Source organism: Chlorocebus sabaeus, chromosome 24 (genome assembly GCF_047675955.1).
Source record: "Chlorocebus sabaeus isolate Y175 chromosome 24, mChlSab1.0.hap1, whole genome shotgun sequence".
NCBI classification, from domain to species: domain Eukaryota; kingdom Metazoa; phylum Chordata; class Mammalia; order Primates; family Cercopithecidae; genus Chlorocebus; species Chlorocebus sabaeus.
In genome coordinates this window covers 70,056,926-70,076,562 of record NC_132927.1, presented here as the reverse complement: position 1 = coordinate 70,076,562, position 19,637 = coordinate 70,056,926, and the positions used below count along the sequence as shown (strand labels likewise).

Here is a 19,637-nt window from a genome sequence, read left to right as displayed (position 1 = left end):
GGACACTGGCAGTCAGTCTAATCCATCCACCCAGTTCCCATGCTGGCTCTGCATAAGAAGTTTAACGTGGGAAGCTTAACCAAAATCCCCAGGCCCAGCTTCACCTGCAAAATTCTGATTTAATCGATGTGGCTCAGGCATGGCTATTTTTTAAAACCACCAGGGAGATTCCAATGTACAGCCAGGGCTGGGAACTGCTGGTGGAGCCCAGCTCACTCCGGCTACCCTTCCTCGTTGACAGATGAGGAAGCTGAGATTGTGCTGGAAAAACACCACGCCAGGGTTCAAGAGGCATGGACTGTGGCCCAGTTTTTCATATTCATTCATTCATTCACCAAAGATTTAATGGTGGGCATTCCCTTAAGTGGTGATTTATGATAGTGAGAGAGAAGAAACAAAGCCTGCCCTGCCCTCAGCAAGCTCACGGTGCCATGGTGAAAATAGGTATGAACCAGGTAACATCCAAATGTAGATTTCTGCCCCTCGAGGGGAACCTGGTGCCAGGAGAGCCCATACAAAAGGATCTGGCTGGATGAAGAGGTCAGAGACACATCTGTGAGGTCATGGCCAAGCGGAGTCAGGGGCGCAGCAGGGGTAGGGATGGGAGAACATTACCACCACTGGAGCAGCAATTGCAGAGGCCAGGGGCCTGGAACTGAAAGGAGAGAATGAGGGCAGAGAGACGGGGAGCGAGCATGGCGGGGAGAGAGCAGGGGATGAGGCGGGGCCAGAGAGGTTGTCAGGGATCGCCCCTTGCAGACCTTGTAGGCCACATGATCCCACGAGGAGTGGGGTGGCATCTGGGCTTGCTGGGGGGATGGAGGTGGTGCCCTTCCCACAAGACCATCAGGACACCGAGTGGAGAGCATCAAGCAGGTTGTTCTGCTCCCTCCGGTCACATGGAGACACAGGAGCAGAGGCCTCACTGGATGAGGTTTTTCCCCAAGAGAGGGGGGCCTTGCCCCAGAGTAGACACAAAAAGGCCGTGAGGAGTGAGGGCTGGAGAGAAGGCCAGGGCTTGGCCTTGGGCCGTAGCAAGGAAGACAGGAGAAGCGGCTGGGCTTAGACTACAGAGGAAATAAAGGGTCTCACTCTCCAAGTGTGAGACCCTCGGGCAGCTGCTTCTGCCTGGGCCTCAGTTTACCCATTTGTACAATGGGGAAATTCTACCAGTTAACCTTCAAGTTCTTGTCGACTTCTCATTCATATCCAGGTCACTTGCCCAGGGTCTCTGGCAAAGCTAGGAAGAAAACCGTGGTCTCCAACCAGCCAGGCCAGCCGCCAACAACATTGTTCCCCTGAACCAATCTGACTTCGATTCTTCCTGCCTTGGTCTTGGAGAGGAATCCCAAGTCCCAGCCTGGCAGGGGACAGGGTGGCCTGGGCTCGTTTCAGCTTCTAGTTGCCTTATGGTCTTCTCCCTCTGTTGGGTGCGTGTGCCCATGTTTACAGGTGACGCACGGTGAGCCCCAGAAGTCCTGCTCCAAAGTGACTGACAGCTGCCGACACGTCTGCCAGTGCCGGCCTCCTCCCCCGCTGCCCCCACCGCCCCCGCCCCCGCCGCCTCCCAGACTTCTGTCCGCCCCAGGTAGGTAATGGCTCACTCCATTTTCAGGTTTCTTTTTTGTGTTTTCCTGGGCCCATGAAGATCCAGTGAGCGTGGCCGAGGGCAGCCCTGCCTTCTTGGTAATTTTCCACTGTCCAAGCAGGAGGGAAGCCAAGGCCCAACTTTCCCCTGCAGTCTGCAAAACGCCTTTCCCACAACACGCTCCTGCGAGATGCAGAAGGATGTTTCTCCATCAGTTAATCAGATAAAAGTCAATCTCCATTTGATGAGTGACTTGGCCTGGATTGTTCCGAAGGCCAGATCTTTAAAGGGGGCAGCTGCTGGGGACTGGTCTTAAATAGCCCCCCTCCCCCAACGCACAGTTCTATTTCTCTTATTATAATTTACATTTAAGGAGGCAGTTAGGGTAGAACCAAAGTCAATGCTCTGGGAGCAAAGTTACAAGATGCCCTTCAGCTATGTGCACCGAATTCTGCTGAATCCTCTCTGTGACTTGTTTGCTTTGGACAACTTCATCTCTGAACAATTTGATTGCGCCGTCATTCAAACAAAGGAGCGTTTCTTTAGCCAGAAATGGCCTCAGCCCTGACCTCTGCATGGTAAAGTTCCCTGTTTACAATCGCTACTTGATAAGGTCTCTCCAAAGGAGGTTCTGTATTTCACATGGTTCCTTCAAGTTCCCACCTATAGGATGCCTGTGATCACGTCCATATCTACCTCTTTAAACACATCTCCATGGAATTATTTGGGATGTATTTTCGATAACCTTGGCACAAAGCTTGTTGTCTGGTAGACTGTGTTTCCAGCCTCTTGGTTCCCAGTCAGTGATGCAATGTTCTGGAGGATCTTTGCAATTTGTGTGAATTCCTGCATTTTGACTGTGAGGCCTCTATATATCTCCATCCTTCCCTGACACCCTGTGGCCCATTGCTTCTCAGAGCCTGGCCTTCAAATGACCTGCTTCAGCATAACCCAAAGCATTTGTTTTAAAATGCATCTTCATGGGCCCACTTCAAACCCACTGAGCCAGAGTTTTCGGGGTGGGACTTGGGAACTGTCACAATAACAAGTACTGAGGTGATTCAAGTGCAAGTTATAGTTGAGAACCTAGGCCTGCCAGGCCCTCTGCTCCAGTCCTCCACTGGATTCTTCTATCCTAGGATGCTCACTGGCCTCCTCTCTCCTGAAAGAAGCCCTGGGCCTGCACCTACCCTTGGAGAACACTCCTTTCCCTTCCTTTAGAATTCCTCAGTCTCCCACATTTTGGGCCCCACGGCACATAGCTCCCAGTGGTTTGTATTTGATGATCCACATCCCCCAGCTAGGGTCCCTTCAGGTCATCTTGTGCTCACTGAGCATCTGTGTCAGACAGAGGAGAAGGACCGTCCTGGCCTTCTGGAATCTCAGCCCTCCAAGGGAAGGCCATCCTGTCAGCAACCCACAAAGAGTGGCCTGAGAGAACACAGAAATGGTTTGCCAGGTGCACTGGAAATACCTGAATAGTTAAGCAAAACAGTAGCCCCAGTAAATAGTAACAGGGGTCTTTAAGAATAAATGGGATTGGCCGGACACGGTGGCTCATGCCTGTAATCCCAGCACTTTGGGAGGCCAAGGTGGGTGGATCACGAGGTCAGGAGATCGAGACCAGCCTGGCCAACATGGTGAAACCCCGTCTCCACTAAAACTACAAAAATTAGCCGGGCGTGGTGACAGGCACCTGTAATCGCCGCTACTCCAGAGGCTAAGGCAGGAGAATCGCTTGAACTCGGGAGGCGGAGGTTACTGTGAGCCGAGATTGCACCACTGCACTCTAGCCTGGGCCACAGAGTGAGACTCCGTCTCAAAAAAAAAAAAATGAATGAATGGGATTGTTCCAGGTTGCTAAGCAGGTTGGGGGAAAAGGGCATCCAGACAGAAGGAAGAGGGTGGACTAAGGCTTGGAGGTGTGGCTCTGTGAGACTCCTCTTGAGAGTCACAAGCCCTTCAGTGGCTTGAAAGGGTGGCCAAGGAGGAGGACCTAGAAGGGCCTGTGTGCCTGGCTGAGCAGATCGCATTTCATCCTATAGGTCATTGTTTGCCAAACAATGGCCTACATTCATGCATATCCAAGTACCATCTCTTATTTGCCTTATTTTTTCTTTAAATAAACTCACTTTTGTGTGTATACAAATTAATTTCTTTATCTTTACAAAACTACTGTAAATGAGAAACCAGTACCACTTGCATAAATGGAAGGTGACCATAATAATAAATGCAATGGAAGCAAACCAAGGTTTTAAAATTCCAGCCTTCTCTGGAAGATTCTGAGCTTGAGGCTTCCTCTCTATTTGTTAAAAAAGGGAGAGAAGTAAGTGGTAGAGAGATGTCAAAGTCATAGTAGCACAGTGCTGAGATCTTCTCTATAAAAGTAATTGGAAAGTTTGTAAGAGAATCAAAAGGAGCTCAAGTTTCTTATTACAGGTCTCAATGTGTTTGAGTGCTGGGTCTACGTACCGTCTAAAATCAGCTCCATAACTGCAAGGACATGGACCCAAAGGTTAAGGAAACTGCTCTGGGCAGTGATGAGCCTACAAAGGTGTTAAGTGGGGAAGAGACATGAGCCTATATTGTCTGTTTCAGAAAGATCAGCTGTTTTGACAATGTGGGTTGGATTGGAGTGGATTGGGGTTGAGCTGGCGGACTGGAGTCAGGTGGGGGTCTCTTGAGATCATTCAGACCCCAGACCATCAAAGAGGGCCTGAAACCAGGCTGGGGGCTACAGAGATGGGAGGAGGCTAGAGGAGAGTGCTTGGTTGGGTAGAGAGGAGAGAACTCATGTTGAATTTTGGGACTGAAGGTGCTTCTTGGGAGAGGAGAGTAAGAGAGGAGAGCTCTGTATGGCAGGACTTTTTCAGTTTCAAGTAGCAAAAACACATCTTGAAGTGGTTGAAGCAATACAAAAACCAGGGAGAAAGACGTTAGCTTGTGGGCTCATGTATCAGGATATCCAGTCAGCAGGTCTGCTGAATCCATGGTCTCAAATGATGACGGTGTTGGATTTCTGTCTCTGTCTCTATCGCTCTCTCCTGATTTCTCCTGGGTTGCCTTTTCTCTCAGACTGGCTCAGTTCCTGTAGCTCCAGGCTCCAGCATTCCATCATCCTTACAGTCAGTAATCTCCCTAGGAAGAGACCTTCTGTTTCCCAATAGTCCGAGGGAAGCCCTGAGGCTGACTTTCATGGACTAGCTTGGGTCATGTGCCCACCGGTGGACCAATCATGGTGGCTTATGGGATAGAATATGCTGGTTGGTCAGGACCAGGCCATGTGACCACCCCTGGAGTTGGGATGTGTGGATAGAGGCTCAGGGAGAGGTGGTTTCCCACAGGAAAATCCGAATAGAAGGGCTATAACCCAAAAATAAGAACATGGCTACCAGGCCAGGAGGGCAGGGGATGTCTACCATAGCCATGGAGTGCCTCAGGCATGTGAGGTGGATTAGACCAGTGGTGGAGAATGTGATTTATTCATTCTCTTGGTCCTCCTTGAGCTCAGCCCAGAGCCTTGCACACAAGTAGTGCCCAATAAATGTCAGAGCTACGGCCACATCTACAACTTCTGCCAAAATCATAAAATACGGAGGTAGAGGTTGCAGTGAGCCGAGATCGCGCCATTGCACTCCAACCTGGGCAATAAGAGCATAACTCCGCCTCAAAACAAAAACAAAAACAAAAAAACAAACGAACAACAACAGCAGCAAAAAACAAGTGCCTGCTATATAACCCTGAGGGAATTCGTGTCTCCCAGAGGGCACAGGGCTTCAATGCTGTAGAGCCTCAGCTGTCACTCAACAGGTGTGCACTGAGCTCCAAGTGTGGGGTATGCAGTAGGCAGCAGACAGCTCCTGCCCTCATGGAGTTCATGGTCCAGTGGACTGTCATTTGCAGAAGGTGTTCACAGGAGTGTCCCTTCCTGCCATCTCTCTGGATTCACTGGCTCAAAGCATGCGCCAGTCCTTGTCCCATTGCTCATCTGATGTCCTTTGCATTCTTGCCACTCACAAGGGCCTCTCATTTATCTGGTGAGCATTTGCCAGGCACCTGTTCTATGTCCAGCCCTGCGCTGGGCACCCTGAGGGATACAGAGTCACACAGGGACTTGTCCACATCAGCAGGGCCCAGGTCATGAAAGACCAAGGGCTTGGCATAAGAGGCCGATTCCACGAGCCTTTCTTGAGCCTATGTTGGCATGCTAGCCCGGCTCTTTCCTCCTCATGATTTTAAGAGAGCTGGTTAACCAAAGCCTCAGTTTCTTCCTTTGTAAAATAGGTGCATAGGCTACACCCACCCCATGGGGTTGACTTGAGGGTTCCTGAAAGTCAGAAGTACTTTTGAAAACTAGACAGGTCTCCATTGCTGTAATCATCCTGTGGACGCATTCTGATGAACAGCAGCCTGTGAGTGCCAGCCAGACCTGGGGGATAAAGAGGTGCTGTTGGGAAGGGGGTACATAATTCCAAAAGGGGCAGGGAGGGTGGATTTAGGAAGACGTGAGAGAATTCCCAGGTAGAATTCCCAGGTGGGAGCAGAGGGAGGCTGGACAGGCCACGAAGAAGGAGGAGTGGCCAAAGCAGAGGCCCAGAATTAGCAGCCCAAGGATCAGGCAGGAAGCTCCCTGCTGAAGTGACATTGATCCACAAGTGTGTTGAGCTTTGGTGTGTGTGTCTGGGATAAAGGCAGAAAAAGGGGAGAGAGAAACACCTATTCGTGCAGGCCTGTGAAGTCCCCCCTAGAAGTAATGACCAGGAACATTTGCAGGGCATCCTTCACTTGGCCAGGCAGGCCTTGCTCTTCATCCAGACAGCACTTGCTGCTGCCCTGCCCCTCGGGGCAACCCGCTTGTCCTGGCTGGCCCAGGCCTCTCTAGGTTTTAGCCCCAAAGGTCCTGTGCTCCAGGAAACCCCTCAGTCCTGGACAAACTGGAACAGCGGGTCACCCTACTGCTGGGCCATGCTTCTGCTGGCAAAGGCAACACGGGTTTTTCAAGTTGTTTTTTGTTACGTTTATTTTGGGGGTGTCTGTTTTGTTCTAATTTGCCACGAATTTTTTTTTCTTTTTTTGAAAAGGAGTCTCTCTGTCACCCAGGCTGGAGTGCAGTGGCACAATCTCAGCTCACTGCAACCTCCGCCTCCCAGGTTCAAGTGATTCTCTTGCCTCAGCCTCCCTAGTAGCTGGGATTACAGACGTGAGCCACCATGCTCGGCCAATTTTTGTATTTTTAGTAGAGACAGGATTTCACCATGTTGGTCAGGCTGTTCTCAAACTCCTGACCTCAGGTGATCCGCCCACCTCAGCCTCCCGAAGTGCTGGGATTACAGGCGTGAGCCACCGTGCCCGGCCACCATGAATCTTTTGAGAGTCCTGACTTCCCTCCCCCACTTCATTGCTGGAGGGGGCAGCATGGCCTCCTATTCCTCTGTGGCAGGCCCAGCTGTGTGCCCTACTCCCAGCAGCCCTACCCTGTGCCCCGCCTGCCTTGGAGAAAGAGCATGGAAAGGGATCTAGTGAAGCGGAAGGTTCTTGAGCAGCATCTCCACTTTCTGCGCTTGGGTTTTTCAGGCTCTGCCCACAACCCTCACTTTGAGTCTGGGCACTCGACCAGGGGTTCTCCAGCTTGAGCTTGTATCAGAAGCACCTGGAGAGCTCGTTTAGTCACAGATCACTGGAGCTCATCCCCAGAATTCCTGACTCGGTAGGTCTAGGGTGGGGCCCAAGGACCTCCATTTCAATTCCATTCTCAGATGATGCTGACGCTGTCGGTTGTAGGAGCACACTTTGAGAACCTGTGCCCTAGAGAATGACAATCCCAGCAAGGGGCTCTGGGGCCAGCCCCAGGCCTTTCACTGCTAACTCAGACCCTGGCCATGTCACATCGTCTCAGAGCCTCAGTTTTCTCATCTGATTCCTGCCTGCACAGGCATTGTCATGAAGGTTAGAAATCACCCAGGCCGTCCTGGGCAGAAATTTTGTGCTCAAAAGGTGGTGGTATAGAGCGGTGGCTCGGAGCCTGGCTTCCTGACCTCTAGACCTGGGCTCCAGCCCTTGTTCATTAGCTAAGTGATTTGGGCAAGGAATCCTTAACTGCTTGGAGCCCCAATTTCCACATGTGTGGAATGGAGTTAACAACCCCACCTGCTACACGTGGGTGGTTGGAAGGATTTGATGCCCTAAAACTAACACAGCACAGAGCCTGGAACCCAGTTAACACGTGATAAATGGCAGCTCATAAATAATTCTAATGCAAGCAGTAGAAATGAGAACAGGTCACTAACCTTCAGATTGGGAGTTGCTTCTGCAGGGTTCCAGCATCTCTCTGCTGAGATGGTAGCATCAGATTAGTAACTCTGAGGATGAGATGGGCTCCCAAAGGAGGTGTAGACTCCCCTGGATCTTCAACAGGAAAGAAAAGGTTTTCAGAGAGTCCCACCTGTGTCTCTTCCCGGCAGCCCTTGCCAGGCATGTGATCCCCAGTGTCACCTGGAGTGCCCCGGTGAAGGTATTTCTGGAAGGCACGGGTGGGCATGAACTCTGGCAGAGCCAGAGGCCTGCTTGCGGCCTGAACAAAAAGCCTTCAGCAGCCGCCAGAGCCCAGGACCTGGGCTTGCTTTGTAAATGTCAGCCGTGGCCGGCCCATCCCCGCCTGTGACTCAGATGGCGGAGGCCATGGAAGGAGATGTGTACCAGCCCTCAAGCAAAGCACATACACCCCCTCCGTGAGACCTGCTTCCAAGGCTGATGGGGCCAAAAATAGCTGTGGCAGAACAGAGGTGTGAGCCTGCATTTCCATAGTGCCTGTCTTGAAGGAGTTCAAAGCACCGATAGAGATTTTATTGGGGCATTAATTTTGTTCTTGGAAAAATTGGAAGGAGGTTAAGTGACTCCTCCAAGGTCACACAACATTGGTAGAGCCAGGAATAGGGTCATCTGGTTCTTCTCCTGTGTGCCAAAGGCCAAGTTTCAACAGAGAAAGAGACAAATGGGACTGTGGAAGTTCTGAGATGCTTCCTTTTTCTCACCCAGGACACTAGAAAGAAACCAATACTTAGTTCCCAGTACTGTTGGAGAGAAGCTCTGCTCTCCTCATCTCATTTAATCCTCAAACCCTTCTTTGTAATCGGTGGTATTATTGCCAATTTTTATGAGGAGCTCAGAGGTTCAGAGAGGGTGAGTTACTTATTCTAGGCTGCCCAGCTGGAGAGGAAGGGAGGTTATTCAAGGCTATCTGATTACTTCCTGCTGTGGCACCTGCCTAAATCTTCCCTCCACCGCTGAGAGGCAGCTTCAGGGACCCCCCCCTTTCCTTTCCTTCCCTGGGCCTCACTCCTTCCTGTCTTGGAGCCTTTGCATATATAGTCCTTCTGTCCACCAGCCTCCCCCTCGAAGTAGAACCTTAACTCATGCTGATCTCAGCTCAGATTCCCTTTCTTTCTTCAGGAAGACCTTCCTTGACTTCCACAAATGTCACACCAGTCCCTGTTCTGGTCATTTACAGCTGCAGAACGAACTATTCCAAAAGCTACAACACCAACGTATTTTCTTTCTCTTACTGCTGCAGGAGTTGACTGGCTCCACCTGGAGATCCCTGCTTGGGGTCTTTCATGCAACTGTAGTCTGTCAGTCAGGTCCGGGGCCACCATGAAGGCTTCCTGTCCCGTGTCTGGTGGTCGATGCTGGCTGTAGGTTGGGTCCTCAGCTGGAGCTGTTCACTCTAACACCTCCATGTGATGCCGCCTTGTGAACTGGGCTTCCTTACAACATGGTGGCTAAATCTGAAGGTTGAGAGGCTCCTGGGAGCTGTATCCCTTTTGATGATGCAGTTGAGGAAGTCACCTAGCATCACTTCCACTGCATTCTGTTTTTTAGAATCAAGCGACCGGAGCTGGCTCATATTCAAACAGTGGGGGATTAGACACCGCCCGATGGAGGAGTGTCAGAGGAGTTGCTTACATTTGGAAACCATACTGCCCTGCATCCACCTGCACACACACACACACACATACACACGCGCACACACATACACACACACACATACACACACACGCACATACACACACGCACACGCACATACATACACATGCACACACGCGCACACACACACATACATACACACACATACACACACATACATACATACACATGCACACACACACATACACACACACGCACACACATACACACACGCACACACACACATGCACACACACACACACGCACACACTCTCTGAATTTTTCATTTTCCTTTGTAGCAGTTATTCCACCTTTGAATATGTAACTAAGGACTTGACCGATGCTTGATCCTTTGTTAGACATACACAACTGTCCAGTGTCTACTGAGTCCTCAATGATGGCCCCAGATCTTTAGCACATGCCTGGCACATCGTGAGTCCTCAGTAGCTACTAGTTCACTTATCTTACAGATATTGTTGAATATCTGGTATATGCCAGGCACTAGGTACTAGGTGCTGGGAATATAGCGGTGGACTGAACAGAAGGACCCTGCAGTCACAGAGCTGGTAGGTTGATTGCTCTGTGTGTGCACTGGAGGGGGCATGGGATGGTGGTATAAGAAATAAGCAAACCAAAACTATTACAGGAAAAATGGAAGATAACATGCTACAAACATAGAGAAAATCATACGATTTGATAGGGGTAACTGGGTGGCTGCCTGAGTTATGTGGACCAGAGATGACATTCAAGCTGAGAGCTGACCGAAAGGGAGTGGCTGGAGGAAGATCTGGGGGAAGAGCTTTCTCATCAGAGGGAACAGCATATGCAAGGTCCTTGTGTGGAGAAGCACTCGGGGTGTGTGAAGGGCCAGCATGGCTGCTGCCTGCTACAAGGGAAGACTGCAGGAGGTGAGTCCACGGGGAGGCAGTGCCCGGACCGCACAGGGCTGTAGAGGCTAGAGAAGGAGTTTGGATTTTAGCTGAAGTGCAGGCAGAAGCCAGCAGATTTTGAGTAGGGGGTGTGGCACGCCCTCAAGTGCACTTTGCAGAGACTGACTCCGGAGAATGGAAGGAAGGGGAAGAGTGGGGGCTGGGAGCCCAGTGAGGAGGCTGTTGCCATGGGCCAGGTGAGTGATGGTGTAGGGAGAGATGGTGGTGGTGGGCTGGACCCAAGGTGGAGGCAGGAGGAGGTGTCACACCCTGGTCTGAGTTAAGATCATTCTGCAGCAGGGACTCACTCACTGATGGCTGTGATCGTACAGGGAAAGCGGAAGCAAGAATGCTGCTAGGTTTTGAGGAATGACTGTGGAAGAAGCCACCAGATGTCACTCAGTGCTCCATCTCCTTGTCCTCCTGACGTCTGTGATCCCATGAATGGGACGATGAAGCAGACTCAGGTGGTGCCGGGAAGGCGGTGGCTCAATTCCCCCACCCCCACCTCCAGGGTGTTTTAGCTGTTGCCAGCAGAAGGACCCCCGCTCTGGGACATTCGCACGAATCCAAGGCTAGGCTTCATCACCGTAAAATGAAGTCCCTACTGCTGGTGCAAACTAGAGTTGTGATGAGTTTCCGACTAACAAAAGAGGAGGTCCAGGTCTTGTGGTCCACAGAGCTGAGCGACAGGCACAGCAGGCGAAGCCAGTCCCCGTGACCCGCCTTCCCTGCAGGCGACAGGCTCCTTATGAAACCTTATGAATGCCACTGCCCTAGCCCTTGGCTGGACGCAGTGTGAGCCTGTGACGAGGGACTGTGGGCATCAAACACGGGCCATGTCACTTTGAATGTCTACTGCTTCAAGGGCTGGGTTCATGCCCAGCTCACTGTTGCCATTGATTCGGGCCTCTGGGTGTTGGATGCTCGTCTTTTGCTGGATCAGGGTTTGTGCCCTGTGATCCGCTTGCCTGGTCTGCAAGCAGGAAGGCCTGGAGGCCAGGCCAGGCTCTCGCTGTTTCCAGATGGGTGCTGGTCACACAGCCTCTCCGAGCTTCAGTTTTCCCATCCTCCAAAGGGGGTTGTGCAAATTACACATGCGAGGGCCTGGCCCAGCCCTGGAACGTTGTCCACTCACAGTAAGTGAGATCTCTTGTCACTATATAACCTTTGCTTGGGCAAAGTTCTTATCCAAACTGGCCTCAGCTCCCTCATCCATAAAATGGGCTGACTCTGCCTTGCACTCCCGTCTGTACAAAGCACAATGCAGATATGAACATGACTCCTGTCTCCAGACGAGTCTGAGATCCATAAGAGCCTCTAGAATTGCTGGCCTTTTAAAAAAGTCATCTTTAGCCGGTTGTGGTGGTGTACACCTGTAATCTCAGCTACTCAGGAGTCTGAGGCAGGAGAATCGCTTGAACCCCAGAGGTGGAGGTCGCAGTGAGCCAAGATCGCACCACTGCACTCCAGCCTGGACGACAGAGTGAGACTCCATCTCAAAAAAAAAAGAAAAAAAAAGTGATCATATCTTTTTTAAGTACTGAATTTTCCTTTCCCAATGCAGTAAAAGGAATTGTTTCAGTCTTCTGTTTAAGTATGTGTGTCCAGCAAATAATCAAAGCTTGCAAGTTTGAATATGTTTTAATTTGCTCGACAAACCTTTGCTTATTGATTTATTGAACATTTACCAAGGTTGCGCCATGGCAGGTTGTGGGACTACAAAGGTGAATTCAACACAACCCTGCCCTCGGACCCCTGCCTCTAGTTGGACACTTGAGCCCTGGCTGCATGTTGACAACACCTGGGGGCTTTAAAGATACCTGATTCCCAGGCCCGCCCTAGAGGGGAGTTTCAAGCTGCCCCAGGTGATGCTCGCGTGAATCGAGGTTGAGACTTTTGGCTGAAACCAGTGGCACAAAGTGACCTGTATCAAAATAGGAACAGGTGAGGTGTGATGGAACGTAGACCCAAGAGGCTGGGGGAGTTGCAGGCAAAGAGGTGGGGAGGACACCGCACCTTCTCCGTGGCCACTTGCTGCCACCACTGCCTCTAGGATGTTTGCAGGGGTTAGGCCCAACTCAATCCTGCCCTCCAGGAATTCCGTGTCTTATGTGGAGTCTGGACTGAAGACTGAGGTGGAAAAGGGAAACATGTCTCTTCAAGAGGCTGCATCCAGGCCCAGCATATGCTTCCTGGGTGCCTTTTTTTTAAAAGTCTTTTTTTTTGTTGAGATAAAATTCATACAATGTAGAATTCACCATTTTGACCATTTAAAAACATACGATGTAGGCCGGGGACGGTGGCTCATGCCTGTAATCCCAGCACTTTGGGAGGCCAAGGCGGGCCGATCACAAGGTCAGGAGATCCAGACCACGGTGAAACCCCGTCTCTATTAAAAATACCAAAAAAATCAGCCAGGCGCGGTGGCGGGTGCCTGTAGTCCCAGCTACTCGGAGAGGCTGAGGCAGGAGAATGGTATGAACCTGAGAGGCGGAGTTTGCAGTGAGCCAAGATCGTGCCACTGCACTCCAGCCTGGGCGACAGAGCAAGACTCTGTCTCAAAAAAACAAACAAACAGAAAAACATACAATGTAAAGGGTCTTTACTATATTCACAATGTTTGCAACCGTCACCACCATCTCATTCCAGACCATGTTCATCACCCCTAAAAGAAACCCATACCTACCATCCCCTGCAACCACTGACTTTCCGCCTGCCTCCATGGATTTGCCTGTTCTGGATGTTTCACATGAACCGGAGTGTTCAGAGGCGGGTGAGCACAGCAGTCCAAGCCTCAGTTTCCTGATCTGCTACTGGGGATGATGGCTCCTTCCTCGCTGTTTCCAGGCAGAATGGAGGAGGGTGTGTAGGGTCAGCCCACCACCTAGTGTGAGGCAGGTCCTCGGAGGGTGTGGCCTCATAAAGGCAGGAGATTCTGCAGGATGGGGAGTGTGATCCTGGCTAAAAGTCCCCACCTTTGGGCTCTAGTGCTAGCTCCGGCACCCCTGGAACTCTGGCCTCAGGATGGCATTGTTCTGTGATTCCCAGCATGGGCTGTGATGCAGGAACAGTGAGTTGACATTCACCTTGGCCCAAGTTTGCTGAAGGGTCAGCCAACCCCTTGCTCCTGACCACGACCCCACCCCATGGTTCTGGGCTCTGGGACCTGATAGTGCAGGGCATTCTCTAACTTCCCATCCTTTTCCCTGTTCTTTCTCTCTCCAGCAGCAGGGTCCACAGTGAGACTCCCCTAGTTAGAACCTTGTGACCTTGGGAAAGCCTCTTAACATGGCTAACCCTCAACTTCCCGATCTGTAAAATGGGACTCAGCCCACCACTTACTCAGTTGGGTTGTTTTGAATATTCAGTGAGATAGACATATTAATTAATTAGCCCAGGGCTTGGCATACATCGTTCTTAGTAAGTGTAGCTGTTGTGACGTTTACTGTTTCTGATCAGTATCACCTTCTTGCTCTGCCCACCCCCTTCAGGGCCTTCCTCTCTCTTTGGCACAACTTTCTCTGCCCAGATGATCTTGTCAATTATTGCAGACGTTGGTCATGGTGACATGAGGTTGGTTCAAGTCTTGTAGGCCACTCTGCCCATCAGTGGGCTCTAGGACCTGATGCCCTGTCATTTGTTCATTCCTTCATTGAATCTCTCCGCTGTGTCCCAGGCACTGGGTAGAGATGAAAATAAAGAAGATATGGTCCTTATCAGTTAATCAGTTTGTATCTTATTTTCCTTCTTCATTTCTTCTTCTTGGGTTGCAAAACTTGACTTGGCCATGCACACCGAGGACATGAAACCCAGTCACTGGTTTTGATTGTTTTGGTTTTGCTCTTCATGGGAAAATATTAAAGTGGGTGTCTGCAAGGGATCTTTGCTGGGTGTGGGGATATAAGTGGACTCATTCACCTTCAGGGCTGAGGAGCGTCTGCAATTTGTTTATCAAAGGTTCGTTGAATTCTCTGTGTCATGCTGCATGTGAGGCCGCAGGATGCAGTGATGACTAGGTGAGGCTCCTGCCATTGCTGCACCCACCTCTGTCCCGTGGTTGAAATCACCAATGTGTCTGCAGCGGGCAGTGACAAACTCACTTGGGTGGGAGAGATGCTGGCCTTGAGGGGAGCCAGTAATTCCTTGGGTATCACCTGATGCTGGCTCCCGGAGGCTAGAGGCTGGCTTCTTGTCATCCAGTCATCCATCTCTCCCAGCACATCTGACCCTGAGGTGACTCACACTCAGAAGGGCCAAATGACTTTCTCAAGGCCCCCACCAAGGGAAGGCTCTGGGACCCAGACCCAGGTCTTTGGAATCTGGATCTTGTTTTCTTTGCCTCTGCTGTTACCCAAGCACAATAGATGCCCTGAGCCATGTCTCAGGCAAGGGTGCTTTGAGGACATGTTCATTTCATTGAACCATGAGGAGGCATTGGTTTACTACCTTAGTGTAAAGAGTAGATGAGCATCTTCTGAAAAACTGGTCTTTAAAAAATCTAGAGTCACTGTGCCTTGTGTAAGTGGCCTGGCTCCCTCTTTGGATGCTACCTGGAAAGGTGGAGAAAAATGTGTTGCCCTGGGTGCAAAGGACTTTTGGCTTCTCCTTTTCTTAGCAGCTTCATGTTGGGCTCGGTGTTAGGTCACTACCCTCATTTTATATATTATCGATCAAGGCAAATTAGAAAATCATCAAGTAAAATAAATTACTTAGAAAGCGTAATTTCTGGGGAAGAGAACTTTCAGCTGGTCTTTGGGGGACTGCAGGGATGGAGCGTGAGGGTTCTGAGAACTGGGTATGCTAGGATTGGAGGTCTTCAGTGTTCACTTGGTTTCCCCAAAGTGACTGATCATTAAGAGGGAGAGGAAAAATGTCTAAGGGACATTAATTTGAAGCAAGGATACTTTCATTTGCAAGCTTATTCTCAGGGTACTGATTCAGCAGTTACACCTGCACTCTCTTTCCCTAAATTCGAGTAATTTGGAACCCAGGTGCCATGCTATAGCTGTGTCACTTCAGAAAGAAGCTTTGCCCTCGTGTAGACCTCCTTTTCCTCCTCGGGCTGATGACAGGATCAAAATAATATGTTCAGTGTTTACAATAGTGTCCAGTTCAGGGTGGCCACTCTGCCAAGGTTAGTTAGCTCATCTTGTTATGAAATTCATCTAGGATGTCCCATTTGTGTCCAGGACAAAGCAACCAGTCTGACCTATTAAGTGTCTGATCCGATCCCTGAGGACAGGGACTGTTTATGCCTCTGTGTCCTCCGAGGCAGCACAGGGCTGGACACATGGAAAGTGCGTGCTGAGTGTTTGCGTAAATGAATGCATGCCTGGCTGGATGACAACGATGAAAGATCAACTCTGGAAGAGAAAGGAGGTAGGGAGGGGGCTTACATTTTGTAAGAGCCTGCCATTTGCCTGGGAGCATTTGGGGCCATGTCTTGGTTTTGGTTTCTCCAGGAACAGATGCTGAGACAAGGATTTAAGTACTAGTGGCTATTTGAGAGGTGATTCCAGAAAACACCAGTAGGGCGTGTGGGGGGGACTCAATGGGAAAGGGACAGTAGCCAGTAAAGGCTGCTATGTCAAATGAATAACCCCAGCTCAATTCCCCAAGGAGCTCTGGGAAACGGTGCATACATACCTGAGAGTTACCCCAGGGCATATATGCACCGCCTCCCACCAGGCACAGTTAAGAGCTGGTCCAGGAAATGCGGGAGTGTCACTTCCCTGGGCAGAGATATGTGGCCAGAAGGCACCAGCAGCATCTGCTAAAGGCAATCGCCTTTTTCCGCTGTGACTCCCATGGGTGACCTGACATCTCTCGCACTGGATGGCTCTCTTCCCTCTGTGGCTCTAGTTAGGAGTCCACACCTCTCTCTCCTACTCAGAAAAGTGCATCGGCATTTCAGCAAGTGTTCTCCTATCATGGGGAGACCTAAATTATATATTTAAAGAGCAGTAAATCACTCACAAACATTTATTCATTCAACAAATATTTATAGAGCACTGAGTGTGCCAAGCGCTACATTGTGGTCACAGACTGAGGATGACGCAGTGGAGAAGACATGGTGAACCCATAGGGAAAGTTCACGGGGGATGATCAGGGTTCTGTTTTTTCTCATGTGGAGTTTGAGATGCTTGTGGACAGCTTTGGGGGCGGGGGGGGGGGGCAGAACATGCAGGAATTGCAGGCTAAACGATCCCCAGGGAGGGGTTGGCAGAGAGGAGAGGTGTCTGACTAGGGCAGGGGTCCTGGAGGAGGTGCTGGCTGGGCTGGGATGGGAGACGATTCTCCAGCTGAAGGCGGGGGTGGGAGAAGGGAAGAAGGGCGGTGCTTCCACAGAGGGACCTGCAGGTTGGAGGCCAGAGAGCCTGGTCTGTCCTCTGAGAGATGAGCCAGAGGGGTGAGGATGGGCTGAGCCTGGCAGCCTGCAGATTCTGGACTTAGTCTCCAAGCAGGGAACAGTGGCTTGGGTCAGGCAGTGGCTTGGGGTTAGAAGGGTGGGAGTTTGAGAACCTTCAGGACTCAGTGACCGACCAGATGTGGGATGAGGGAGGAGGACCGCTAGGTGCCAATGTCTGATTGGATGCCTCTCTCGGAGGAAGAGTGTGACACATGGAGATCACTAGTCCCAGGTTTTGTCACAAGGCATTGGAGATGCCAGGAGACAGCAGAGGAGGCATTGGCTGGTGCCTCTGGAGTTGAAGGCAGAGGCCCAGGCTGGCCCCAAGGATGTGGGGTAGAGGCACCAGTGCTATGTCTCCAAAGCCGTCAGAGATCACTGGGGAGAAGAGACAGTGGGGACCGAGCCAGCAGAGGATCAGAGGGAAGGAGAAGAGCCAACAACTGTGTTGGGGCCTTGTGAGCCAAGAGAAGGAGCTGAGGACTGGAACTGCTCACCGATTAGCAGATGGGGCACATATCCACCCCACCCCCACCCCCACTGCCCCTTTACCGGCTCCTCCCTCAACCTTCCTCAAGGCCTGGTGCCTGCAAGCTGCAGAATGGACTGGAAGGAAGGAGGAGGGAGCAGCCAGTTCTGAAACAAATGGCCTCTTCGGCTGGGGGCCATGGAAGACAATCTGTGTCATGAGCTTCAATAGTCCAGGGAGGTTTCAGGGAGGAGGCAGAGCTCACTGCACGTCTGGAAGGTGGGGAGAGATGAGCTCAGCCTCAGAAGGGTGAGCTGGCCTCCCAGGGTGGGCAATGGCATGAGCAAAGGTCAGGGAGCAGCATGGGTGTGGCCAGAGATGACCAGGGACCCCTGGTGCTGTCACAGGTATGTGCACTGGTGGGGCGTTTAGAGGTAGAGTCCCCAGGATGCTGGGAGCTGAGGCTAGGGAGGCAGGGGGCAGTGCTGGGGCAGCAGACTTTTATTCAGTCAGACATTTCTTGAGCATTTCTGTATCTTAGAAGCCTGTAATACACTATGAAACAAAATAGATGCTGAGTTCATATGCTGGCAGGGGACAGAGGGACCAGAAAGCCATGGATATGCTAGCCCTGCGAGCTCTTCAGTGTGCTGGAGGCAGCAAGTGCAGCAGAACAAGCTGGAGTCGGGCCAGGTGGCAATCTGAAGAGAGGGTGGCATTTGAGTGGAGGTTGGTGGAGGTGAGGACCCGTGCAGGCTGGCACCTGGGGAGACTGTCCCAGCAGAGAGGACAGCCAGGTCTGAGGCCTGGGGTGGAGGAGCAGCAAGAGGCCTGTGTGGCTGGAGGGGAGTTGGGGGCAGGACAGGAGACAGGATGGGACAAGCAGATGGAGCGGGGCCTACACGCCCACGGAGGGTGTTTCTTGACTCGGTGTGAAGTGGGGAGCCTGTGTAGGGTAGGGCTGAGGACGGGAACGATCTAACTCGTTCCTCATCGGACACTCTGGCTGCTGTGCCGAGATGAGACTGTGGGGGTCAGGGCAGGAGCAGGGAGACCAATTACAAGCCTGCCACAGTGACTTGGGGGACAGGTGACAGCCACCGGGACCAGGTGGCACTGGGGGGAGGTGAGAATGGTTGGGTTCCGGATGGGAGCCTACTGTACTTCTGAGTCAGCCTGGTTCTGATGGGTGGTGTCCCAGGGGACCAGGACAGGACACAGAGAAGATAGCTGGACGCTTTTTCCTGGAGTGGCCCTGGAATTGGAGGGTGGGGGCTGTGCTGGAGCCAGGACGAGGCCATCTGATTTCATCTCCCAGCCAGCCCACCGAGCAACAGCTCCAATCCCAGCAGGGATTTGATGAGGCCGCCTGTAAATGACTGGCTACTGGTGCAATTAAAAGGGGGAGGGGAACGGTTTATGCATCTGCTGGGTGGGAGATGAACACTGTCACATCAGGGCTTCTTGGTGCGAAGGCGAGAGTGCTTCGTCACTGTCAGGAAGTGCTGGATTGGGCTGGGAAGCCTGGGCCAGCCCCACCTGCATCCCACAGGGTCCCAGGACTGGCATGTCCCCAAGCTCCCTCTTGGGCTTCCACACTATCACCTAGGCCCTGGCCCAGGGCAAGGCCCCTCTGACCATCGAGGGAGGTTGTTTCTGTGGATACGGAACAACAGTCAGAGTCTGTGAGCAATACCATGAGAGGACTCTCCTAAGGAAATCAGTGCTGACAAATGAAACAGAAAATCAGAAGGAGGTGAAATATGCTGGGAGGCAAGAGCCACTCTTGGTTTCTGCTAAAAAAGTGCACAGCCCAAAACTCTTCTAATTTTCATAGTTAAGAACCAAGAAATGGAATCTGGATGTCCAGTGGGAGATCACTGCAGGTGGTCGTGAGGTCCGTTCAATCATTCATTCACTCAGTGAACATCCATTGAACACCGACTAGGGGCCAGATGCTGTGGGAGGGCGTGGGGAGCTGGGGATAGAGGGATGGTCGTGGGGTAGGAATAGAAACTACAGAGAAGGCCCTACCTTCCATAGGGAAGGCATGCCTGGGGAGGTCTCTCTTTGAGCTGGCTGATATTGGAAGGAGGAGAAGGAATTAGCCCCATGAAGATGAGGAAGAGCATTCCAGGCACAGGGAACAGCACATACAAAGGCCCTGTGGTGCAACCATCAGGGTTTGAGAAGCCCAGAGAAGGTCACACTGCTGGGCACAGTGACCGCGAGGGACAGTGGTATAAATGAGACTGGGAGGATGGTCCCAAAATCGTG

The 19,637-nt window shown here is 51.5% G+C and overlaps 1 protein-coding gene across 2 annotated transcripts in view; it reads left to right on the top strand.

Annotated features, from left to right (window-relative positions):
• The window catches only part of PRIMA1 (proline rich membrane anchor 1), a 71,497-nt gene that overhangs the window by 7,937 nt on the left and 43,923 nt on the right, over nucleotides 1–19,637 (top strand). For both annotated transcript variants that reach the window (XM_073011281.1, XM_007987665.3), the window contains exon 3: nucleotides 1,453–1,588. In XM_073011281.1, the coding sequence (XP_072867382.1) occupies nucleotides 1,453–1,588 (136 nt within the window). The remainder of the gene's footprint in view (nucleotides 1–1,452; nucleotides 1,589–19,637) is intronic.